General features: G+C 33.4%; 1 protein-coding gene and 1 long non-coding RNA gene across 3 annotated transcripts; one reads left to right on the forward strand and one right to left on the reverse strand.

Moving 5' to 3' along the window:
* Positions 1–729: 729 nt before the first annotated feature.
* On the forward strand, positions 730–5,012 carry LOC128990057 (uncharacterized). Its single transcript, XR_008490484.1, has 3 exons — positions 730–849; positions 2,345–2,622; positions 4,413–5,012. It is a non-coding gene; the product is annotated as an uncharacterized LOC128990057 (long non-coding RNA).
* Positions 5,013–5,756: 744 nt separating this feature from the next.
* On the reverse strand, positions 5,757–26,366 carry LOC128991080 (E3 ubiquitin-protein ligase RAD18-like). 2 transcript variants are annotated; one of them, XM_054413808.1, is made up of 9 exons: positions 26,166–26,366; positions 21,228–21,323; positions 18,554–18,632; positions 12,533–13,208; positions 11,086–11,229; positions 10,710–10,821; positions 10,205–10,268; positions 8,645–9,271; positions 5,757–6,888 (listed from the first exon to the last, which is right to left on the reverse strand). In XM_054413808.1, exons 2-9 carry the CDS (start codon positions 21,300–21,302, stop codon positions 6,629–6,631), a joined length of 2,037 nt encoding a protein of 678 aa, XP_054269783.1. In that variant the 5' UTR covers positions 21,303–21,323; positions 26,166–26,366; the 3' UTR covers positions 5,757–6,628. The 2 variants fall into 2 exon arrangements, with proteins under 2 accessions (XP_054269783.1, XP_054269784.1); XM_054413809.1 differs by having other exon boundaries at positions 26,097–26,366.
* Between the last annotated feature and the right edge of the window lie 1,168 nt (positions 26,367–27,534).

Genomic DNA, 27,534 nt, shown 5'->3' on the forward strand with positions numbered 1-27,534 from the left:
TTTATTGAAATGTTAATAGTATGAAATAAACAATCTTGATCAAAATACATATCCCTAAACAAGCACAATACAAACAGTTTATTTATTCTCCATAAAAATAGCAAGGGAATTTTAAATTAACAGTTTTTTTTGTTTTCTGTAATCATTAAATGCTCTTGTTTTCTCTGTAATCGTTAGGCTCTGTTTTCTCTCTGTAACATACTATAAATTATATCTTTTTAAGCTCTAGAAGATAGTTTGGAAAGAAGTTAAACATTTTATGTTTTGAGGGTCAAAAATGGGAAAAATCTATTTTACCACATAAAACGTCATTCTCATAGTCCGATAATGATGGTTCATGAACTCATCCAGATAAATGTAAATTACACGTTTGTACCGAATTACATTGAGAATTTTGGTGATTTTTACTTGATTCATCGTGCTAATATGATTTTGATTAGATGGTGTTTTTTATCTCTAGCAAAATCTAGAAATGAAAAAGTAAATCGGTCCCAGATCTAGATCTTGTCTTTTAACCGACAGTAATTTACTTAAACCCATATGCACTTGAAATGACTTTACATGTAATTAAAATTAGGAAAATTATTCATCATCACCATTAACGGTATTAAGTAGGTAAACAAACATCCTGAATAAGATTTAACTATAATATTTAATTAAAGCTTTGACACATTTAATAGAGTTGGGTCATTATGGAACAGATTACCCAAGTTACAAACAGGATTACAGCAAGGCAGCCATAAGAGTGCAGCACTTGTAGGGTTAGTGAACCTCCATAACCTAAGGAGGAACTTTGGCACCGATTCATCCACCAACACAGGGAGCTCCTCATGATATAGAACCAGAAAGGTAGGATGAGCTTAAATTTTAACAAACAACTTTGCTTAAAGATATAACTCTAAAATATGTCATTCAAATTCGGCACGTAATTTAATTGTATTTAATTTTATATTAAAGAAAGGTATGATTTTCTGCAAACTCCTATAGCTTGTACAATATATTATTTTTTATAAAAAAATCCGTAATTCACGTATATTCCTAGCGCAAAGGAAAACTGCAAACTTACTAAAAAGTCTATTTTAAAACTTTAACATAGAATCATAACAAACAATAACATATTAGCTCAGATCTTTTAAATTAACTGGTTAATTTATTGAAAGATGTAGATTTTACCTATGATAAATCAACTAAATTTTAAATTATTAACGTTGAGGCACATAAGGCCTAAAATAATAAACAAGAGGGTATATAGGATTTGACCGATTGAATAACAGAGTGGTAGGAGTAGGAGTCTTCTTCTTTAGATCCACAGGAAATGTAAATATTCCCTTTGATATTGGGATATTAATTAATAACACTCTAAGGTCATTCTCTAACAGTAAAACACTAGTATTTAAGCCGTTCTTATACAAATCCAGCAAAAGAATTGTGGTCTGATTGTTAATACATATAAATTAAAAGAAAACAAAAAGTATGCTGCACCCAATTTTTTTTTCATTTTAGCGAATTTCCCATATAGGGAATAAGCTATTACCGTAGTACTCATGGTAAGACCTGGACCCGGGACCGATTTAATTTTTCATTTTGAGGTCCCTAGAGGCCAAAAACACCATCCGTTCAATTCATATATATATATAGAGCGATAACTCGAGCAAAAATTATCCGATTTTGATGAAATTTGGTACAAACGTGTAAACCTACGTTTATTTGAACGAGTTCACGATCCAGCATAATCGGACCATGGGAACGGGGGTTTATGGGGTTTTTATGGGGTAAAAACAGGGTTTTCCCATTTTGACTCTAAAAACAAAAAAATTGCAATTTCTTTTTTAGAGATTTTGTAGAGATTTTGCAAACCGTTTTGTAGAGCTTAAAAAAAGAAATAATTTAGTATATTTAAGCACTGTTGTATGCCTAACGGTCACGGAGAAAATTCAAAAATAGTGTAATATGTAAAATTCCCATGTTATTCTTATGGAGAAAATGAAAATTGTTGTAGTTAACTTGTTCATGGATATATATTGATAAAATTTGGCAAATTTATTAATTTCATCCTATAGATACTATTGACGTATGGTCAAAAAACACTTTTTACCTTCCCCGTAGCAGCAAACCTAAGCACTTGTTAAATCTAATGTTATTTAAATAGGGAATAAATACGTCTTATTTATGGAAATATTTTAGTAAAAATGTAATCAGACAAGTTGAAATTCGCTTAGTCTGCAGGTTTGCTGTGGCAGGGGTATTTGTTAATTAATAGCGATAGTAAAAAAAAATAATATCCAACTTAATAAAGACATTACTTAGCATTGTTAACACAAAGTAACATTTTTACTACTTCCAGATAAAATATAATGAAGAAGCGCAGGGTTGCTCCAACCACCTATTCAGCATCGAGATCCGCCAAGAAACAACCTGAAGAAAAGATTGAGAAGGAGCCTGTGGATGATGATGAGGAAACTGGCTTTTCTCATTGGCTCAAGACAGGGCAAGGTGTTGAGTTTATGAAGTACTTTGTCATTCTAAACTCTCTGGGGGTTTTCCTGACTTTGGGCTGGCCTTCCATCTCCAAGAGCTATCACATCTTGAGATCTTTATTTTTTGAGGAAGAGGACTACTAGGGTAAGTAATATTAAGTAGAAAACCTTTTAGGCACTAAGATGTGCATTGACATTATATATTTGGTGAAAAATGTTCTTTCTAACAAAATTGTTTTGAATACCTGACACAAATATTACCAGCATGGATGTTAAAACAGTTACATTAAAACGATTAAAAGACAGTGACTATGTTATCGAGGACCTACTGATGAAGCGATTATGACATAATTACTGTATATGCCAAAAAGTCTTCCTTACAAGTTTAAAACTAGTTGTGGCAATAAGAACACAATTTTATAAAATATTTGGACATTAACTGTGCCATTAAAAAGCTTCCTTATGAATGTGGTTTCTTTTTAGCGAATTTCCCATATACGGAATAAGCTATTGCTAACATTGTTATTGATTCAATATTTTTTGGAATGTCAATGATTACCAAATAACATTATGGGATCTGGTTGATCAAACATTTTTTTCAAGGAAAAGCATGATGAAATTTGATTTATAAATCTTTTGTCGCAAAGGAAGTGTGAAAAAAGAAGCTACATTCTCAGAAAATCAAAACGAATTATTTGGATTGTTTGCTGTATGGACTGAGTGTAGTTAAGTTTTGAATATCATTAGTTGCAACTGTATTTTCATATTCTAACTAAACTGCAGTTTGTATTCACACCTCCTTGCATACTTTTTTTGCTTATACTGGAAAAAAATTTAATTATTTTCCTTAAGACATTAATTAACACGCCATATAAGTGACAGGTCATGAAGACCTGTGTGGTTTAATTAATAATAAACTTGATTGAGTTTTTTTTTCTTATAGCGAATTTCCCTATAGGGAAGTAGCTGTTACCATAGGTGGCACGGTAAGACCTAGGCCCAGGACTGATTTATTTTTTCATTTTGATGTCCCCAGAACCCAAAAACACCAGCTATTCAAGATTTTTTCATCTATATCCATATGTATATAATATAGATTTATTATGTGACTGTGAAAACGATAACTGAAATAATTTTTGTATGATTTTGATGAAATTCGGCTTGAAGGTGTAGGGCGTGATAAACTTGAATGCGTTAACGAAACACCATGATCAGACACCGAGAAGTTGGGAAATTTTGTGTTTTCAGGGTCAAAAATGAGAGAAACCAATTCCATAGCTGTGTATCTTGTATACTAGTCTTCTGTTAGAATTTTTAAATAAGCTTTTCTGACTTCGCATGTTTAATTTCAGAAAAAGTAAAAACTCTTTTTTAACATTCAAGTGGGTTTCTATTTTATTCAAAACTATTTACCATTCAAATACTAATTTTATTATTTTGTTAAAATCTTTTTAGTGGGTTAAAATTGGATTCTCTCATTTTCGACCCTGAAAACACAAAATTTCCTAATTTCTCTCTAGACCATTTTGAAGAGCTTAAAAAACCAATAATTTATAGTGGTATGTTTAAGTTTTTTTTACAATTATTAGTTACGGAGAAAATTAAAAAAATTGGGAATTTAAAATTCCTATGTTAATCTTATGGAGAATATTGAATATTGTAAACTGTTGCAGATTGCTTGTTAATTGATATATTTTGATTAAACTTGGTAAATTTATTTATTTTATGCTAAGCTATTATTAATATTCTACTAAAAACATACTTTATTATCCTCCCTGTAGTGGCAAACCTAGGTACTCGTTAAACCTATTAAAAAAAGAATTTATTGGAAATCAAATCAGGCAAATGAAAATTTGCTTAGACTGCAGGTTTGCTGTGGCAGGGATATTTAAATGTTCAAATATTGAGGATTTTTGTAAAAATTTGGCCTTTCAGATACACAATGGCTGTGGGAAGTGCTGTCACGAGCTTCTTCGTCCTAGTCGTAGTTCTGCTGTACAGTGCCATGGTATGGAGAAGTCTCGACCAATACTTTAGAGATGAGTTCAAAAAGCACCTCCAACAAGACAAAAACTATCAGAAGATGCAACAAGAGAAATTGGAAATGTTGAAAGAAATGGATTCTATGGAGGAGAAAACAAAGTTTGATGAGGGTTTTGTGCCTGACCAAAAAGAGGGGTGTAGCAGGGAGAAAATGCCTGCAGACAAATATAAAAATCAAGAAAACACTGAAGATTACGTGGATGATGGTGAAATGTGCCCTTTTGTGCTTCCTTTGAGTGTAAACGATGATGATAAAGGGTGAAGTACAATAATCGTGTTAGAACTTAAAATCTCATAAAGTGCTAGATTAGTTCTCCATAATCGATTGTCCCTGTTCCACCATGTGTAGTTTTGAAAATTGTAAATGTGTTTACAACCTGTAAATGTTACCGTTAAGATACTGTTTATGAATTAAATGTTGAATTTGGTTTTCCACAAAAGTTTACGTAAACCTTGAAACCATCCACTAACTTTCTGGCTTCAATTTATTATGAGCTGGAAGAATTTGGTGTCCAAGGTTCCTAATTAGTGCAGCAGCTAATCTCCACCCAAAATAGTGGTTTGAAAGTAATGGTATCAGCCTTGGAATACAAACAATCTTTTTAGGATCTGCTTTCCAGTAAAAGTGTTGATTCTGTCATGGAAACAAAATATTACTGGTGTGTACACTAAGGTTTAGACAGTCTCAAACAAACATATAGCATAGGTGGTTAGGTTGATTCATTAGTATGACTGGTATAGCTTGAAAATGGACTCAAATAGGTTCTTAAAAGGCTGGAAGTATTGGCTGATGTTTTGGTTTTACTAAAATGTTTGGCCTGCCGCACCAGGCCAAAATGTCCGTCACTTTCTGGATAGCCGTCATTTTGAACATTTCACTGACCTTTGTGTGATTACTAACAATGTCATCACATTCATTTAACTTTATACCTGAGGTGTTTTAAAGTTGGGTTGAAAATAAAAATATAATTATAAATAGTATAAACCAAATTTTTTACTGTTTACAAAATACAACAGGACATTTTCCTTTTGAGGTAAATACAAAAACTATAATATATACTAGTAAAGCAACAATTATGTCAAAAATATGTTTGGAAAGAATAGTTAAAATAATTTTCAGTACATTAACAAATTTACAGATTTATAATGAGTATAAAAAACACAAAATACACATTTACAACATAATATAAGGTGATAAACTATTTAAGTAGAGTAACAATATATTTATATAGATAATTTTGTTCGTTTGTAAACACTAAGCTTACTCTGAGGACCTGTAATGTTAAGAATACAATTTTTTATTGATTAGCCTTTAAGGTTTTTAAAGGCACTTTATCTTTTAAGTAAAAAATAATAATACCTTGTAATTGTATTCAATATGATGGAAAATCCGTAAACCCCATCTCATAATGTTGTAAATTAGCTATAATAAAATACTGACAACAAGTAAAGCAGGGTATATGTTTTAAATACTGTCACAGAAAATACTATTCTCTATTGACAACAGAACTGATAAGTCTAACTTCAACCAAATTAAAACCCAAAAAGTAAATTCATTCATCAATCAATTTTTTGTAACAAAGCCACAACAAAAGGAAAAATTTGAGAGGGTACATTAAAAAAATGATTGCGTAACAACAATAATTAATTTTTTAATTTAATTTAGCAGATTTTTAAATTTTTTAGCCCTTACAAAAATATTTTGCAGGCCTCAATTAATTTTTAATCCGCCACCCAATTCAAAACACCAAAAATGTTTCCATAATTAACATATTTTTTAAGAAGAAAATATTTCAAGATCCCACCTTCAAAAGATTGAATGTGCACAGCTATAAAACAATGTTTTCAAAATATATTTTTAATGTTTTTAAAATTTTGTTTTAATTATGCTGAGATTTTTTGCGTTTTCAGGAGTTTTGAACCATCTCTTTTACCAAATTTTAAATCACAATTTGATTATAGTTATTTTTCAATTAAAAAAGATTAATAAAGAGAAATCTCAGCTTTTTTGTAATTGTTAACCAAATACCCTTAGAAAGTGGATTTGTGATGGATTCTTGATCGGTTTTGTTTAGATAAAACTTACAGTTTACAAGTTAACTAATTGCTCACTTGTGCACTCTCCGTCTTGATCGTCTTGGACTAGGGATTTCATTTATGACTGGACTTTCTTTCCTTTTTCGTTGATTCCTTGTCCCAGGTTTCCTCTGAGGTATTAACACTTCTTCACTGTCCCCTTGTTCTTGATCTTCTGTGTTGACCACAAAGTCTGGATCATTGTCAGGGTTTTCTGTCCCTTCAACTTTCTCGGTAAACTCCAGTCCACAATTTTCAGAGGTTCGTTCGACTTGATTGCACAACTCAGTATCTGGAAGGAAATTAAAACATAGATAATGTATATGAAAATAAATGGTATCAGCAATCTGACACATGCTTTCTCCCATAAGCTTGTCAACAACCTTTATCATGGGTTTCTATGAGGTGGGAATATGGTTTTATAGGGGAAATCACAAAAGTTGCAATAACTTTTGAACCGTAATTGTTACAGCAATGGGGGGTTGCACTTGTTTAGAATTATAGGGACCATAACACATTAATTTTAATCAAACCAGCTTTTTTCTTAATATCAAATGTACACATCCACACACACAGACATAACTTCGAAAACCACCTTTTTGGGTTCAGGGGGACACAAAATGGATATATCGACTCAAAACTCAAATGTTGACGAAAAAAATACTTTCTCCAATACTATCGTATAGGGGGAGAAAGTAAAAAACAATCAATGTTTACAAAGTCACATAGAAGTCAAATGAAAAACTAGGTAGGCTAATATTTGAATCTTTGCTGATCTGGAGCTACATTACAAGAAATTGGTAAGAAATTTCAAACTTTAAATATCCTATTATTAAAAAATATGTCAAGTAGAAATGTTAACTTGATTAAATTATTGCTGTACAATGACCAATGATAAGTTTGATGAGCTTTGTACAGATGCGAGGAGGATAACTACAGTTGTGGGTAGGTTACGGTAAACCAAGGGTAGGGTCCGTTTCCTGAATACAACAAAAACATGTGATATTGTGATTTCTCTTAGGATTACCGCAAACTTCATTCCGAATTTCATGCAAATTTGCAGTAATTTTTAACCAAGCCACAATTTTCCATTGTTTAATTTGTACTAGAGGTCGTCCAGTGGTTGAAAACTAGACCAAAAATGTAATGTACGGACTTCCCTATTTTTACTTTCACCCCACGCTATAAATAAAACATGTGATAGGAATTTCTTCCATTTGTTTTTATTTTCTGTTTATATTCCGTTGTAATTACGTCACCAGCATGGCAACCCATAATAACTAGTTAATTTTTAAAATTTTAAATTAGTTTTATTTTTGAGCCAATTTTAATTTATAAAGGGATTTAGCACATCTACAAGAAAATATCTTTACGCCACACTACACTATTTTGACGAACTTCCCACGCATGGATTTAGTCCAGAAAACAGCTGTTTGCCGCCAGCTTAATCAAATGGGGTTTCATTACGTACTACTGTACTGCAATGAGTTTTACCGGACACCAATCAGCTGATTATACTGTATTTAGGTGGCAATGAGTGTTATAAACAAACACACCTCTCTTAGAGGTTATGACTAGTGATTTTTTGTCCTTTAGTTGGTGGTAATATATAAGGATCTGTACAGATTAAGTAGTATGGCGTAAACTATCGTACATCACTCGTCCAAAATGTGTGTACTGGACCCGTATGGTAATCCCGTAATCGACTTCGTCTCGAATGGGAATGATCACACTCATCCGGTAAACAATTATTTTCAGGACTAGTAACGTAATATACTATTCTAACAGGATGCGTTGCGTATATTTTCCCTGCGATGCACAGGAGCTGAGAATAAAGGTTTTCAAGAAACATGATTGCCTATTTATATTTAGATTTCTAATTTTAAAGCCAGTAATAAAAGACCAGCTGATTGGCTTGTTAACAATAGTCAGCTAACACCAAACTCAATCCTTGGTTTACAACGGCCAGTCCACAACTATAGTTAAAACACATCATCAATCATTAACTTATGTTTTTATTAAGTTATCATAATTAAAACTTAACTTACCTAAATTTTGATCTATGAGAATACTAATACTATTGTCGCTTTCACTCTCCGAGTGGGTTCTAATTATACAACTAGGTGCTGGAGGTCTGGAGGGGGAAGAGTTAAACAAATCTTCTGCATCACAAAAATCATCACCTTCATCTAACACTCTTGCACTTTCTTGAAACTTGGTGTCTTCTTCTCCATAACATTCTAGCTCATTCGCTTCAGCCTCAAAATCATCCCCCTCATCCAACAGGCTCACACCGCAATCTTTATTAGACCTATCTTTTTTAAAAGTTTTTGAATCATGGTTGATGTCTGGTTGGAAAATATCACAAATAGAATCATCCGAGAGCTGGTCAAGATTTTCAGGAGTGACCGTTTCTGCAGCTCGGTCATTTTCTACAGCTTTGGTAGTCCATGAATCAAGTACAGGCGATGAAGATCTTGAACACAAGTCAACCAAAATTTCTAAAGGTCCATTTGAATTGTTAGATATCTTCTCACGATCCTTCGTCTTCCGATCGTCTTCACCCTCATCATCACTAGAGAGCCTGTTTATGGGTCGCAAGGGTTTAATGTTACGTCCTTCCCTCTGTCGCATAGCTTCAATAAGTTTCTTGAAACTGTCCTTGTTTTCTTGAACTGAAAATAATTAAAAAGTTTGATTTTTAATCAAAAATAAACAAAAGTAAGTACAAAATCTCCATTAACTTTTTTGGAACTTTTTTGTCAATTCACTACAATTACATAGTTTGTACATAACTATGTACAACCGAAGTTTTTAGTTACATCTTGGTTCTAACCTAAACTAACCCAAAATAACCTCATCCTAAATAGGATTTTTAGATAGTTACAATATTTAACCTGAAAAAAATATAGTGGTTGTGAATTAACAAATAAAGTCAATTTTTGTTTTGATTCTTGTTTGTGTCTATTACAATAAAAACACTAACACCCTAGAAAAATGTTGTATTTATTTAATAAAATGAAAGAAACAGAGAATACATTGTAGTTTCACGAGGTTGACGGCCTCTTTTAACCTTACATTTGCTCATCCATATAGGGCTTGAGCTGTGTGAAACGTATCGGGCCAAGCAAGAGGAGAGCCGGTACAGTACAAGGTTGAACTGAACTGATAAACTTGGTGGCAGATATCAGGATCCGAACACAAGATATCGCTGTCATAGATTCAAACTCTGTCACATTAACAACTGAGCCACCAAAGTACTGCCAACCTAACGTGCTAATTATTTATTCAGCTCTGTAACCTTAATGATCTATTTAGGATTATTTTGTAAGTACCGACTATTAGAGAAGGGAAGGGAAGATGGAAGGGGAAAAGTTCTACATCAATCAAACAAATAATTTGTATCTTGAATCCAAAACTACCAATTGATATAAGATGTCAAGACAGTAAAAAAATTAAATGATAAATTACAAGTATTTTTTTCCTTTCTAGGATTACATTTTACATACGGTAGACCTAACTTTGTAGCAGTATGTTATTGCATTTTAGGGAAACACATAATCGACTCTTATTTTAGTACTAAGAGCAGAATGGAATTGTTCACTTACTGTACTTATTATTTTCCTCTTCAATGACCTTGGGATCAGATTTCTTGGTGACAACTCTCTGAAACTAATATGTTGAGGTAAATATTAAAAAAAAAACTCAACATAAAGACAAAGAACATACATGTTTATTAACACACAGAAGCTCTCAATAAAAGCTTACTTGAAAAAATAACAAGAGTAAATTATTTTGTTAAATTTTTTAGAATAGCCCAATGGAGTTTGCTGGACCATTGAGAATAATTTTAGAACCCTTGATGATTTACGTGTAGTGCTCTTTGAATCTTGTTTGATAGTAGAGAAACAGGGATTAAGATAAATCTTTTACAAAAACAACAAAAATACCAATGAATTCATTTTACAAATTAAACCCCATGAAATTTCCACCAGTGCTTACTAAAAAAAAACAATATTAATTGTTCAGAATAAGAAAACACATATACCCACTCAAGAAAAGTGTATACAAAGAATATCACAAATATAAGAGTTAATGTTTAAAATAGGTTACCTGTAGAGGTTGTGGATTTTGTTGTTTTTCTTCTCTTTCTACTTGCCGAATCAAGTCTGCGATGGATCTTGGATTTGCAGAATCACATTCTGAATTGTATAGAACAATATACCTGTGGCAGAAACAACTAACAAATGTAGAAACAATAAATTAACTGCCATAGAAAACTTGATATCAAACATAGTAAAGTAAAAGATTAAAAGGGAGCGTTTATGTATGGATGTCAAAAACAATTATATCAATATTCCTCAAGAAGATTTTAATAGTTAATTTCTAGTTTCAATACAGGAACCTATCTACATTTTAGTATTTAGGGCAATAAAACCAAATATGATTAAATATACTGTATTTTTATGATTATTTTGTCTCATCTTACCTTTGAATCCTTGCAATTAGAGATTTTTTATCACCTTGCGTGTTCAGGCCATACTCTTTAAGTTTCTTTCTCAAATCTTTTTCCGCCATCATATGCCACACCATTTTGGCTAACGGCTTTCTTTTAGGTACATTCTTCACAGGACTAAAACAGAATCAAACAAAAATGATTTGCTTAATTGCGACACAATAAAAAAAAAAAATAAATAACTCCTTTGTATTTACAATCCGATACAGGTTTTTAAATTAATTTTAATATTAATTTTTTCTGTTTAAAAGTAGTTATTATAGAGTACAGTAATATATCCTTAGGAAATATACCTACATTAATCAAAATGATTAATACACAGGTCTGGTAACATGTTAAACAACACTGTTTTATGATAATACTATAATTAATTATTTTACAAGTATCTTTTTTTACCTACTGATCTGAGGGGTTGAACTGGTTGATTTCAACTGATGATTCTCCTCCCCCCCTCACAACATTGGCAATAATTTTAACTACCGTTAAATGGTGTTGGTGTCCCAAAACATTTCCTAAACCAGTGTCTACTAACTATTTAAAAACATCTTGTGTGCATTGCCGCCAATTGTAAAGACTTAACTGATAACAACTTGAGTTATATTGTATCATTCATATTTTAACCCAAATACGAGCCAATGATGGGTGTGGAATGGAGTGAGATGATCTGTGTAACTTTGTTAACTGACTAAGATACGCAATTTCATTAGTCAGGACCATTTGCTTAAAGCCCAATGATCAGGAACAGCTGGGTCCAGTTTTAAACCGGATCAGAAAGCTACCAGTACTGGATTTTTCAGGATTCTCTTTGTTCTAAAGCATTAAATAATGTAATGAGTGTATTATAGCCATATGATGACAATTACAACTATCGTAATGGCCAGCCACAAAGATCTCAGATAATGTTTCTCAAACAATTATTAAATGACAGCCTTAATGACAAAACTTTTACTTGTTCACTACATTGTTTGAAAGTACCATTTATGTTGGCTTTGCTTATATCTTACAAAATTATAAGTTTTGTAATGCTCCACAACTGGGGCAAAGAGAATACTTTGTAAGGATTGCCTGGGTAGCCTAGTGGTGATAGTGTTCTCCTTCAAATCTGAAGGTCGCTGCTGGTACAAGGGGGTTACTGAACCTAGATGTAATTTGTCATCTGGGCTATCAACTATGATGCTATCTAACGATAAGGACGCCAAACATAGTAACAAAACCAGGGTTTGAATCGTTCTCTTAAAAATTTCAATAGCATGGATAAATATTTAAAAGAAACAACTAAGAATACCCAAAGCTGTAGCCTATAGTATATGGTTTCTCATAGTAACTCCTACTTTAAGAATCTACTTTATTCTCACTGCTTTCTGCAAAGTACTAACTATTGATATAATTAGTTCAGAATAAAAACGCAAGTCAGTATTACCTTCTTGCAGGTTTGTCTGCGTTCGCCAAACAATTGTCAAGATGAGTATTAATATTCCTCTCAGGTATCCCAACCAAACAAACAGGGCAAGTAACCAGTGGGACATCCGTTTTGGCTTGGATCGAGGTCGGTTCCTTCAGGAACATTGTGGGAACTGTTGGTATGTTCAGATCATGGTCTTCAGATCCAGGAAGAGGAGTGGAGTCTACATCGTGGCTACAAGTAGGCCCATTGGTGGCAGGAGATCCAAGGATGTCCTCTAATCGCTTTGAAATTTGTGATTTCTTCACACTTGAACTAGGAGTGCTCATCAAAGAAAAGTTTAACTTCCCTTTGGATGAGGTTGCCTGTGTGGATACATTTTTACCGTTCTTTGGCGTTTCAGTAGGTAAGCCTATCTTCTTTGCCGTACTGTTCTTAGGCGTTTCAGTAGGTAGGGCTATTTTCTTTGTCGTGTTACTTTGTGAAGGTGTCAGGGTTGGAACCGGCTTTTCATTACAGTTGAGAACTGCTGCGATTTTCAACTGTTTTATTAGTTTATCCCGTATGCGAAGAAATAGTTCAACAAGTCTGTCTAGTATCCTGTTATTTCTTAAGCTTGTTTCAAAAACTTCTTCGAAACATACAGGGCAGGCTGTTTTGAAAGATAGATATTTCCGGATGCAGATCGAGCAATCTACAAAAAAGAAACAGGTTAGGGATGTTACAAGTTTTCTGTTTTCTTTATGAACTACAGGTGATAACACTTGACTTTAAAATGGACTTAAAATGTCTTTGATGCAAAGTATTAGATTTTTTCCTTAAGAGTGGGTCCCAGTAAAACAAAATCCCGAAATGGCTGAAATTGGCACACTAGCGCGCGTGGAGTGCAGCGGACATTTGTTGAACTACGTGCGTGGCAGTCTCCTCGACGTCACAGGCATGTATCGATCGATAAGTGACTCACGGCGCGGGCGCGGTGTTGCCGAACCCTCGCCAGGCGCTAAGCAATGTATGGCAACGCCGCATTAGCACTGGCGATGAACGAACTGCGTCAGTGGACTCGACGGCGATTCCACCCTGCTCCTGCTCGGAGTGACGTAGTGCACTAAAGTCACTTCCATCGCTTATTTACTTAGAACACTCGATTTTGCTCACTGCTCTTCGTTGTTAGTGGGTTTATCTAGGGTGGTTATTTAGCCTGTTACAATTTTATATCATAGAGAATGCTATGGGAAAATAATCAGTTTTGAAACAAAAGTTTTGAAGTGAAACAAGGATCATACAAAATTTTCTAAAGCAATAATTGAAATTTCTTATTAAAACCCTATAGTTTATCATGTTTTCGGATAGAACATGCAATGTAAACACTTTTTTATTCGTGATATTTATTCCATAAACCCACTAGTTTAGGAGATACAGCCTATGAAAAAATGACTTCCGGTCTACTTTTTGTATCATGCAGCTCCTAAACGAGAAAGTTTAGCGCAAAAATGCGAAGAGTAAAAAAGTGTTGTACGAAAGAAAAATAGTGGAACAATGCTCATGAAAAATAAGCAAAAACAGGGTGAATAATATTTAATTAAATTGATCTGTTATATGTACATGGTGTAACATTATCAATTCTGAGATTACTCAAAAATGAAACAAGTTAAGTAATTACATTAATGAATGGTAAATCGGATCCAACACATGTTAAATTTCTGTATATATTAGGTTAGTTTAGTTTTAGTTTGACTTGAGTAAGTTTGAAAATCATGTATATGAAACTCGCTTGTAAATAAAGGCTTTTTATTTATTTATTATTTATTTATGTTGGAAACATTAGTTGAAGATCAAGTTTTCTAAATAACTTACCAACGTAAATACTGTTCAACTTTACAATCATGGTGGATGGCATAGGCCTAACTAAAACAACACTTGACAAACATACAATTTGTGAAACATTTACACTAGGCTTGTAGAACATCACAAAATGAAGTTATTTGCAATCTGTTTAATGCATAAGTTACAGATTTTTGTGATAAGTTACCGATGACGTTAATTGTGATAGTTGTGATACTAGATACAGTTATGGAACACCTGCTTAGCATATAATAATAATGCAAATATTTTTTTTTCAGTTATTTGAGCAAATTTTTTGTAGTTGAACAATTTAAGGGGGGAAGATGAATTAATCTTTATAATTATAATAACATCAGCAATGTTAATTAATTCATCTACATTCAAATACCGGTATCCTCCTCAACTCCCAGAAAATCAATTCAACAACTTGAGGCCTAAACATAATCATAGTATCAAAAGTATTTATTGCAACCATTGCAACTGTCCGCTCCTCTTTGACCGATTGAAAACGTATATTATCAACAACCACAGATAGTTCAGTGCTATGATAAGGAATTCACAGTCTGGAGGTCCCGGGTTCAAGATCCGCTGGGGAAGATAATTTTGATTCTAGTTTTTTTCTCAAAATTTGTTTTTATGAACTATTTAATCAAAATGCTCAACTGATATATATGCATTTCACACAAAATCTTTATCATTTCGTGTTTAGGATATGCCCATGGGATGGCTGGTCCTATGTGAAAACAATTTTCAACTTGTTGCAAAGTCAATTTTAAAATTGTTGTCAAAACAGTTTTTAAATTGTTGTAAAACTGTTGCAATATAGTTGTAAAACAATTTTTAAAATATTTTAAATTTTGCCGGTTGTTAACTATACTCATATTAATAACAGTTTTAATATAAGTTTAAAATTGATATTAAAACAATTTTTTTCTCGTTTTTCTGCTACTTGGGACATCAACATTTCTTATAATACTTAAAATTTCTTATAAAACTTATCTTCTATTTCATTTTAATTTCAACCCCCACACTCCATTGTCAGTCCTTTCCATTATAACGTTAAGCCTTTTAAATTTCATTGCATCTTTGTTCATTTGTTTCAATAAAACACCTTTTGTAATTCGTATATATTTTTTTAACTTATTAACTTATTTTTATTTAACTTTGTTAACTTATTAACTTTAAACATTGATAGAATAGGCCTAGCCTAAATGAATATTGTGAGATGAGTTTACAATTTCGGGAAGTAAACATTTCATATTCATATAAAAGGTTTCAAGTTTTTCTTTCATGTTTACTTCCCAAAAGTCATCGTCCCGATCAATTTTTACAGTTTTTAGACCTTTTGGTGTCCAAATGGCAAGTTTCCTCCCAACCTTTCGAAATTAGTTCTTCATGTTTGTCATACGTTTTCCGGTTCATGGCACGAACATTCATTGCAGACAGCAGCCGTTCTAAGGCGACAAATCCTCCACCATTGGTAATAGAACCGGCTACTGCTGCACTGTTTATGTCCATTGACATTGCATCTCCCCGAGGTTCAGGCCCGGCGCATATTGAGACGCAGTCGGAGCAGCACAGCGTAGTGCAGCGCAGGGCAGTATTTTGTAAACCATGTATTTGCTAGGACACGCGCATATTATGGCGCAGCGCAGGGCAGGGCAGTGCAGTCCCGCACGTGGACTGCGCGCACTTGTGATCGAGTCACAAGTGTCTGTGCCGCATTGCTCACCTGCGCCGGGTTTACTAGTGTTTTGTGACGGATCTAGAGGATAATTAATAGAAATTGTGCGTTTTTATCCAGTTTTTACGTTACCAGTCATAGTAAGTATATAAAGAGTAATTACAAGAATGAAATCTGGGAAAAAATACGAAAATCACTAAACTTTGTAAATTTTTTCGCCCATTTTTTCTTGTTCTCTGGTGAAGAAGAAACAATAAATCTAGATCAGAACCTGAATCTGAATCAAAACTCAAATCCTAATATTTAACTTAACAACATGTTCATACGAGAAACTGTCACTCCTATACGAGAACTGTACGACACTGCTTCCCAATATGCGATGTCAACTGTGCAACACAGACTTTTTGCTCAATTCTGCCCTGTGCTGTGCTGCACTGCCCGGACCGTGCCGCACAGCTCAATATGCGCCTGGGCTTAGAGGTAACAAATTTCCATCCTCTTCCCCACAGCTCATCGCCTCATCAGCAATCAGCTCCTCAACATCACTACTTAGTTTTCTTTTTCTACTTCCCACAACACCAAAATCTCTCAATATTCTCCACTCAGCCAACCTTTCACCACCTCTGTTTTTCGCCTTTCTTCGCAACGGTCGTTTTTTATTTCCTATAATACCACACCCGTAAATAAAAAGAAGCACACGAAATGACTTTCTACATTTGTAAGTAAGTAGCACTACGAATTATTACTAGGGAACTCTAAACGTCACTGGACTTGTGGACACAGCAGACCAAATAGGTTGCTAGCCTAGAACATAACCTCACAGTTCACAATAATATCTGGGATGGAATTGGCACGTTTTTTTCAACATTATCACGTGACTTGCGAAAATAAGAAATATAAGGTGTAGGGATGGGGCGAGTGCAATGTGTCTCGTGGTTACAGTGTGTACGGCCGAGACGTCGGCCAAGGTGGGAGGGGGTAACTATCTGTGCTGTGATCGACCTAGAGGTTTAGGAGATTTCCTTCCCTACTGATAACATCTTGTCTCGGTGGTGGTCGGTGGTGTAGTGGTTAGCGCACCGGAGAAACGATCTAAAGGTTACCGGTTCGAAACCTCAGGAGGCACAAACTTTTTGATTCGATTTCTTCATTATCGTTATAGTTTATAGTTTGGATAGGTTATGACAGTTTGATTTTATAATTATAAATTATGTTATTGAATTTTAGGCATTTAAAATTGTATTTTATAAACAGAACAATTTTTTATACCAGCAGACTAATTCGTTCAAAAATACATCTGTAAATATTAGTTAAATTATGAAATTTGCCCGTTATCACATGAAACGAATATAATTTAATGCCTTAAATGTATATATTGTATTAAAATATTTTATATTTCTACTAAACTGTATCTAGTTTCCAATCATTGCCTGGGACAGGAAGGCTCTGGCATATCATTTATATTGATTGTACACATGTTGGTTTTGTACTTATATCAGTATAGAACTAAGAAATAGTATTTGATAAATTTACAACATATTTTATACTTGTATTCAAATTTAAAATGTATTCAACACCACACCATTTCTTACTGTCCCCAGTTCATTTCCTTTCTTTCAATAACTATAACTATGACAACAATAATCATAACAATAATTTCGTAACGATATTTGTTCCACATTAAATAAAAAAGCTATAAAATTAGCAGCGCATGATGAATGTAGAACCATAATAACCTGATTTGAACTCCCGCCAAATGCGCGAGCGTGCTGCTATCTCACGGAGAACTGCCAGACTACTACGCCGAATTACCGCCGCGACGCGCAGCAAAAACATGCATTTTCTTAAACCATATCACGTGCACAGTTTACGTCGGATCTTCTTGAAACAAACTTTATTCGATAGATAATTAAATTTTGTAGGGGGTTTGCTTTTTCGAATTTCAAATATTCCTTTAGAAAATCCTCCACAAATTTGTAAACTTAAACAAGCGTATTTTTGCTATAATTATTTTAATATTTCTTTAATCAAAAAAATAAAAAGCAAACCCCCTGTAGAATTGTATTCTCTTTCCAATGACACATCAAACGTAGTTCTATGTTAAAAAATAACGGCGCTATATGGTTCAAAAGATTACATTGTTCTTATGGGGCATCAATCCAATATGGCCGACTGCTACTGCCCACTCTTAAGAATAAAACTATTATTTTCTCACTAAGAAGTATTTTTTTTTAGAGAAGTTTATTTAGAGTAGACATGTGCAAAATGTATATAAAAATAACTTTTTTCAATATTATGACATTATTTCGTCACAGGCTATGGACCCATCCAGAAAATTTAGATAGGCATGTTTCATTGGATAATTACTCCAACGCAATCTTCACTTTCAAAACATAATTAGGTAAAATAATTTGAGTTAAAATATATAATTATATTAAGGAAACCTCCTAGATTCCAACACTAGTAAGTTAAATCAACCCAGATCGCAATTAAGGTATCCTTATCATGCTTACATGAATGAGCGCATGGTGTGACCATTACAGTTTTGAAGTATTCATAGCAGATTCCGCAGCGAAGGCAGTCGTCGATTAACTGCAACAAAACAATTCAATTTCATTCAGGGTGTCTACTACATTCTGGATAAAAAATTCATGGACAGTTCCCGTACATTTAAGGACACTTTGCCGTAACCTTTGTCGATGTCATTACCGAATAATTTTCCTGATTTGTCAAACTCTATTAATCTTGTGATTCACTGTAGTTGTACCAGAGTGAAAAGTAAATAATAATAGATAAGAGTTAAATTTCAAAATAGAAATTTATTGAAAGTAAACAAACATAGGCCTACCTATACTTTAGGTAAAGCTTTTATAGTGTAACAGAGAAACGCAATCATTGTCTCCTGCGATAGCGACAAATATCTCCATCGGTCACGGAAACATCATAACATAGCTTAAACTGAGTAACAATGAGGTTATAATAGCAGCAAAGTCACTATCATCATTCTAGTTCATAAGATTTAGATTGCTTAAAGCATACAACTCAATAAATAAATATGGGAAACAAAAAAAATTGAAACTTGAATAGCCAACAATGTAAGACAAAGATACAGAAAATGCAATGACATAATTTGAAACCAAGTAGGCCTACATAGCGATAAAACATTAATGCAAACAACAATGCAAGTGGTTTTGTCAATTGAAAGATAAAATATCTATAAAAAAGGGTTTAACTTACAAAATAAGACTGTAGATTATTTACATGTTTAATATGAAACCATAAACAGTTTTATGATGGCACTAGGCAATGGCCGCGGCAAAAGTAAGAAGTGAAATTTAACAGCCATTATAAAACTAAAATTGAAACTTTGCAAAAACATTTATGACGACTAGACAAAGCTACAAAAAAATTATGGACATTTTTAAAATTCAAAAAACAACATGGCGGCCATTTAAAATTTAAAATTTTGTTTCTTAAATAACTCAAAAACTGTTGAGTTTACAAAAAATTTACAATAATAACTTTTTTTTAAGAAAATTAAATTACAAATCGATTGACACCTTAATCTTTAAGATTGGATGAATATTAACTGAGATATGACAGTTTTAGTAATACGTGACCGCTGGAGGTTAAGTGTAGTGCATGCCGAGGCATGCGGCCTAAGTCTGCCACAACAATGCAACAGTCTCCGTCCACTTTGCAAGTTATTTTTAAACAATTTTAGATAATTTCAAAGAATAATAAAATATTACATAACCCCAAAAGTGTTTTTTAATCAATTATCAATCATTAGGATGGCTTGAAAATTGCACACATTTTTACTGTCTTTAAAATTCACACTTAACACCCAAACGAGTACACTTTAAAAGTGAATGTAAAAAGTTAGAGGAACTGACTCCATTGAATAAACAATAACATCTTCAGACAACAATACAATCAGCTGATTATTTTGTAAACAAGTACGTTGACTTTCACCACAGCTGATTTAAAAAGTTTGGGTGTTAAGTGTGAATTTTAAAGACAGTAAAAATGTGTGCAATTTTCAAGCCATCCTAATGATTGATAATTGATAAAAAAAATACTTTTGGGGTTATGTAATATTTTATTATTCTTTGAAATAATCTAAAATCGTTTAAAAATAACTTGCAAAGTGGACGGCGACTGTTGCATTGTTGTGGCAGACTTAGGCCGCATGCACTACACCTAACCTCCAGCGGTCACGTATTACTAAAACTGTCATATCTCAGTTAATATTCATCCAATCTTAAAGATTAAGGTGTCAATCGATTTGTAATTAAAATTTTGTTAAAAAAGTTATAGGCTTACTTGTAAATTTTTTGTAAACTCAACGGTTTTTGAGTTATTTAAGAAACAAAATTTTAAATGGCCGCCATTTTGTTTTTTGAATTTTAAAAATGTCCATAATTCTTTTGTGGCTTTGTCTAGTTGTCATAAATGGTTTTGCAAAGTTTCAATTTCGTATCTCTTACCACTTTTTAGAAAACAATTAATAAGAAAAAAAAAAACAAAATGGCGGCCGTGTGAGTAACTAAGGACTTCCAGTCAATTTAAATATTATGTTTGGATTTGTTTCTTACCCAGGAACAATACCCTAAAATATCCAACACAAATTCTGAAACACCCTGTATAAACTACAAACTCAGGGAAAATATTAACTCAATTTGATTTGATTTTTCTTACTGGGATTTTTTTAAATAGATTCCTAAACTTTTCAATTACATCTAGTTACAGTTTTGTTTTAATAATACTATACCTGTTTAAAAAAAAATAGATAAAATGTTTAATGTGGTAATCATCATTTTTCAATTGAGATGGGGAAGCCATCTAGGTGCGTATTTTAACTCAAATATGAGAGAAGGACGAGCGTAGAATGAAGTGAGATGCCCTTTTGTAACTTTGTTACTAAGACCAGCTGTTTCATTAAACTTAGTCAGAACTATTTATTAAAAGCACAATGATTAAGGACAGCTGGGCTCAGTTTCGAACCAAAGCTATGACACTTTCCTCAAGGTCGAACCGGCGACCTTATGATTGCTAGGCAAGCTCTATTTACTGAGCTACCGTGCTATTTCTAAAAATATCAAGAGAATCCTCCACTTAAGAAACAGCTTAGTTTAAATTAATAAATAAGTAGCAACTTGTACTTGCACAAAATAGATTACTTACTTTTAGCTCTGAAAAGTCCTTTGGCCAGCAGATATCAGGACCGAAAGACAATGTATTAATATTTTCAATTTGCATTTTTTTTTATGATGGGGAAACCTGAAAAGTAATGAAAGAATACGAATTGGAAACATACGATAAAGTATAAAAGACTACACATAATATACTGGTACTATACATAAGTTATGTCTTGAGTAATATTTTCTCGTAGAAATTAAATTACCGGTATTCTTAACTTATTGTTTTTAAATTGTAGTTTTTTAATGGTCCGCTCTTATCTTATTATTTATATTACCACCATTTTGCATTTCACATGTCTGCCTGCACCCTATAAAAAATGTAGGCTATTGTTTGTAAAATGGTTCTTATTAAATAAGTACAGTAGGCCTACTCTATGAAATTTCACGTTATATGATATGATGGTAAAGCCTGGTTTACATTGGTCAAGTAAAAGGGCGTTTAGAAAGGCAAGTTGGTACTCAACTTGACCAGTGTAGACAATTTAACGAGTCAAGTGACAAGTGAGTCGAGTGCCAGACCCAGCTGGCGGACACGTCGAGTAGTTTTGGCCGGGAAACAGCCACTCGACCAATTTTGAGCACTTGCCCTTCTCCTACTACCATGTCTACTGTCTCAAGTCGCATTTAAGCAATCTTATATATATGTTTTTGTTATTTTTAAGTTGATATAAATAATATTTTGACATGAAGTGGACAGAAGAGGAAACAATAAAGTATTTTGAGTTGTATCGTGATGCAGAATGTTTGTTAAATATCGCAAGCCCTACTTACAAAAACAAACAAATGCCACAAACAGCAATTGACAACCTTGTAAATGATATGGGTAAAGAAGGCCTTCGTGTACAAGAAGCGAAGCAGAAAATTAAAAACATAAGGTCTACATGTAGCCTACAACCAAGAAGGAACTAATAAAAATTTTAAAATTTTCCAAATTCCCTATTTAGGCCTATTTCTTTTTACCAATTAATCAACCTCCTCTACTAACATATTGTACACCCTTTTCAAGCATCTTCGAAATGTAACACATATAATTAGCCTACAGGGCATTTTACGTACCTAAATGAATTATTCTTATTCTTATACGTATAATTTACACAACTGTACATGTACGGTAACCATAAAAATATTAACTTTAGGTAGGTACCAACTAACTTAGGCCTGGTTTACACGGGTCAAGTACGGCGGGCGAGTCAGTGTGCGAGTTGCCACTCGCTCTCTCTCTAGCTCGCTTGTTGTTTCGAATTTAACAGGCGAGTCAAGTAACGGGCGAGACAGAAAAATACCCCCGCCGCAGCAAACCTGCAGGCTAAGCGAGTTTCAACTTGTCTGATTACATATTTAGTAAACTTTTTCCATAAATAAGAAATATTTATTTCCAATTTAAATAGCATTAGATTTAACGAGTGCTTAGGTTTGCTGCTACGGGGAAGGTAAACAGTGTTTTTTGACCAAACCTCAATAGTAGCCTATAGGATGAAATAAATAAATTTGCCAAATTTGATCAAAATATAATCCATAAACAAGTAAACTACAACAGTTTTCATTTTCTCCATAAGAATAACATGGGAATTTTAAATTTGCCCTTTTTTTAATTTTCTCCGTAACTCTTAGGCATGCAACAATGCTTCAATATGGTAAATTATTTCTTTTTTTAAGCTCTACAAAATGGTTGGAAAAGAAATTCCAAAATTTTATGTTTTTAGAGTCTAAGTCTTCATGGGTCCCCCCATAAACCCCCGTTCCCATGGTCCGATCATGCTGGTTCGCGAACTCGTTCGAATAAATGTAGGTTTACACGTTTATACCAAATTTCATCAAAATCGGATAATTTTTGTTCAAGGTATCGTGCTAACGGACACACACATATATATATAGGCTAACTTAAGTAAATGTGAAAGTTTGTGTTTGTTTATTTGTTTGTTTGTCTGTTTGTTTGAAGTTCAATCACGCATTAACTACTGGACGGATTGGGCTGAAATTTGGCATGATGATAGCTCAAATTCCCGATTAACATATAGGCATATTCTTATCTCAAAAATCCTTTCGGGCTCCGCCCCAGTGGCTCTGAAGTTCCCCATGTTAACCTTATGAGTATTCATATTTAAAGGGAATTGTAGAATTTAGTCAGCTGTTTCAACTGAAAAAGTTGGTTATATGATTTGCAAAAGCATTAAAAATTTATAAGATTTACCAACAGGGTGCAGCACTATTATTTTTTTGATCATTTATGAAAACAGCTAATTTGAACTAAGCAGCAGCAAAAAACTGTAATATGAGAACTGTCAAAGTACGATTGTTTACAGTTATGTTTATTTTTTGATTTCATGAATAATTTGTGATATTTAGCAAATTTTTAAAATTTGTTTTTATCTATTGTTTAGGTGAAGTGGTAGAACATTATGACTATTGTAGATGTGTCATACTATAGTATACTGTAAATTTAAAGAAGCAAATTTTATCAAACTGTGTCTTCCACCATTGCAAACGCAAAGCTTGAGTATAACTGGAATAATCATTGTATACTTATATGCCAACCCCGTACGAAGGACAGGTATGACTGCTATATATATATAAATATATATGAATTTGAACGGATGGTGTTTTTGGCCTCTGGGGACCTCAAAACAAAAAAGTAAATCGGTCTCGGGTCCAGGTCTCACTATGAGACCTACGGTAATAGCTTATTCCCTATATGGGAAATTTGCTAAAAAGGTCAGTTGGGGAGCGACTCGAGTGGTTTAGTTGAAAACCGAGTTGCTCGGCCCAGTAACTACCCCCACACAATTTGCCCGCGAAACATCTTTTTACTACTGTCAAGTGAGTGCAGCGACCAGATAATTAAATTTATATTAGCTGAGTGAGTCAGTATTGAGATTAGTTCAGACTTCAGTCAGAGCAGGCCTACTCACTCGACACTCAATGGTTCAGTTGAACAGTTGATTCTGTGTTCTGTGTTGCATTGTCTTGCTGTGGGTGAATCTACTCTTAATAGGCCTAGGCTATTCAGTTTTTAAAATCTTTGTACAACTAAAGATCTGTAGTTCTACTGGATCGATTTGATTAATTAATGGTTAGTTAGAAAGCTCACTCCCTAAACATGTTTTCCATAAGAAGTACATAGAAAACGATGTTTTCAAATTTTTTTTATTTGGAGGCAACTTTTGACTGCCTTTATTGAATTTTTACAAGAAATTATAGTAATTTGTAGCAAATTATATTCTCTTTCAGAATATCACCTTCCATTTTAATTGATTTCCTCACCATTTAAAAGTTAGCCTATTTGCAAAAAAGCTAAGCAACCTCTGAATTTAAGTACAGTATATTGTAGGCCTAAAGTGTTAAATTCAGTTTTAATTTTCTGTAATCAAATTCAGTGATTTAAGTTCTAAATTCAGCATTAAACTCTTCCCCGTGCCATTAAACTCAAACATCATTTAACACGTTATGGCCTACCTTTACCTTTACCTTCCGTCATGAACTTTTACCAGAGAAAACTGGATTGTTCATGTCAATAAAAAATTAAAACAACACGTTTTCAAGCTACAGTAACGGTAACTACAACGGAATACCCTACACTAGGTACACCGTAGAGAAGTAATAAAAATTACTTATTGTTTTAAACTTAGGCTAATCTAAGGCTTACCTTACGATCCAATTGATTTATAGTGGAGACTGGAGGCCTATTGGATCGTAAGGTGAGCCTTAGATTATAACAATGATTAATAACAGTCCAGAGGCTATTTCTAAAAAAAAAAATAATAATTAAGGTACTTCTCTATGCCCCCTGCCTACACTGTCCCTGTCAGAAATAGGAATGCCTGTGAACAGTCAAGTATTGGGCGAGTTTAAACAAATCAACAACTGGGCCGAACAACTCGCCTGCAATACTCGACCCGTGTAAACCAGGGTTTAAACCCACTTTTCTAAAATATGTTAAATAAGCTTAGCCAAGTAACTGGGCCGAGCCATTTCAGCCGAGCTTACTCGACCAATAAACCAGGCTTAAAGATTATAAACAGCAGAGTTGTCCATAGGTTGATCGAAACGGCACACGGAAGATTTCTCAGGTGCCGTTTGACGTCACTAACTGCTGACGTCACTTTGAGGGAACACCAATACCGCAACGATACGGTTATGAACCATCGGCCTCGGTGGTGCAGTGGATAGCGTTGCGGGCTGATAATCCGAATGTTCCGGGTTCGAATCCCGCCGCAGCACTAACTTTTTATCAAAAATTTTTTCATATCAGCAAGTTTGGTTTGTTTGGTTAGGTTATTACAGTTTAATTTTATAATAAAAAAATTAGAAAATTGAATTTTAGGCAATTATAATTTTATTTTATGAACAAAACTATTTTTTAGATTAGTAAACCTTTATTCGAGTTTTCCATTATCAGCACGTTTGGTTAGGTTATGACAGTATAATTTAATAATAGAAAATTATAAAATTGTCTGTTTCTTCAGACGGCAGTTAGCGACGTCAAACGGCACCTGAGAAATCTTCCATGTGCCCCACCGTAGATTGATATCAAATCAAATCAAAACAAAATATCTGTATTCATACAAGACAAGTACATGTTAGTACATCTGAATAGTGTCAACTTAGCTATTTAAATTAACATTTGCTTAGTTATTCAAATACTCTTCTATGGAATATAATACTTTGCAACCCAAGTAATTTTTTAGTTTTAGTTTAAATTTTGAACTGCTTATTTGACACTTTAATTCTTTTGGCAATTAAAAGAATAGGCCTAGCCTAGCCTACAATTGAAAATACCATAACCTAAGGCTAGTTTTGGTTTGATATCATGAATCGGATATCAGAGTAGCCGAAAATAATAAGACCAAATTACCATAATAAGAATAGAATTGCTTGTTCCCTTACGATACACTATAGGATTTAAAGATGAAGCCCATTTCACCTGTGAATGTAGGTTAGAGTACTGAGAGTTCTAGGCCTATTGGAGCAAGTACTTTGGGGGGTCTATTATGAAACAAATTTACCATAAAATAGGTCTATCCTTAAAGCTATTTTTTGCACCAGTAACATTCAGGGAATTCGCCAGTTTTTGAACATTATTAAATTGAATACGAACACAAACATAACCTGTTGGTTGATTTGACTTATTTCAAACTCAAACTACAAACTCAGTCTCCGTACAGAAATAAGAACTAGAACAAAGAATGAAATGAAGCTAGATTGGAATGGAATTTGGAATTGGAAACTTCAACCATTGATAAAACCATAGTAAAAAAAATATACGCATAGACTAACCAACACAAGATACCAACACAAGATGGTCTATGATAAAACCATCGTTTTATCTATCTATGATAAAACATAGTCCTTCACTTGGACTTTGGAGAAAAGAAAGGTAGCCGCGTTTACACCGGAGTTAATAACACGTGTTTTTAACAAAAAGTTATTAACATAACAGAATCGCCCAAAAATTTATCTTAACAAAAGTTAATAACTCGTGTTTTTAACAGAAAATTCCTCGTTATTAACAAGATTTATGTTATCCATCAAAAGTCGGTAAAGATCAAAGGAAATGTGTTATGTTTTTAACAAATGTTAATAACAAAAGTTAATGGTCTCTTTTAGCGCGTTAACTTTTGTTAATAACAGGTCCCTCTATTTTTTCCCCCGCAACCTCCGCGCCCAGCATTGTGCTACAGAGAGCACGCTGGGCGCTAGTCGGCCCTCAGTACCAACTGCAGCAGACGAAACACGTGCGTGGAATCAAATAAAATCATTTATAAGCCAGAATTAACAAAATATTGTACAATTTGTATTGGCTAAGTCATCATTAAATAAAAGTTAGCTTATATATACCATAGATAAAACATACTTTCTTAGTGTTACTTACTTTACTTTCTTGTGTTGGTTAGTCTATGTATATACTTAGGAACTATTTACAGAGGTCTTATACAGTACTTAAAGTTATACAGTTTTATATACATATCTAGGCTAGATCACTATTCATCGAGCTGATTTTATTTACAAATTCTTGGACGCTGTAACAGGTAAACTTAACCAACAAAGATTTTAATTGTTTTTTGAATTTTAACAGGTTTGGTTCAAGTTTAAGAGGAAGTGGAAGTGAGTTAAAAAGTGTTATGCCATTGCACAGTAAGTGCTTCTTGAAAAATGTTGTTAAATGTTTAGAAATTGGTAATGTATGTGAATTGCGCAATGTGTATTGGTTTTTTACAGAAAAGTCAAATTTAGAAAGTTTTTGAAAATTGAAAATTTGAACTGAGTTTTTTTTATGTATTTGATATGGTCAT

This window comes from Macrosteles quadrilineatus, unplaced genomic scaffold, assembly GCF_028750875.1.
Source record: "Macrosteles quadrilineatus isolate MER2022 unplaced genomic scaffold, UCM_ALF_1.0 Scaffold_3__2_contigs__length_128488019, whole genome shotgun sequence".
NCBI classification, from domain to species: Eukaryota; Metazoa; Arthropoda; class Insecta; order Hemiptera; family Cicadellidae; genus Macrosteles; species Macrosteles quadrilineatus.

Bases quoted from the DNA above. Each gene is read 5' to 3' on its own strand.
- LOC128991080 (XM_054413808.1), bottom strand. From the start codon at position 21,302: ATGCAAATTGAAAATATTAATACATTGTCTTTCGGTCCTGATATCTGC. The intron at 13,209-18,553 runs GTAAGCATGATA...TCTTTTTTGTAG, and splicing joins CACACCATGCGCTCATTCAT to ATTGCTCGATCTGCATCCGG. The intron at 9,272-10,204 runs GTAAGTGAACAA...AATTATTTTCAG, and splicing joins AGAGGAAAATAATAAGTACA to TTCAAGAAAACAAGGACAGT.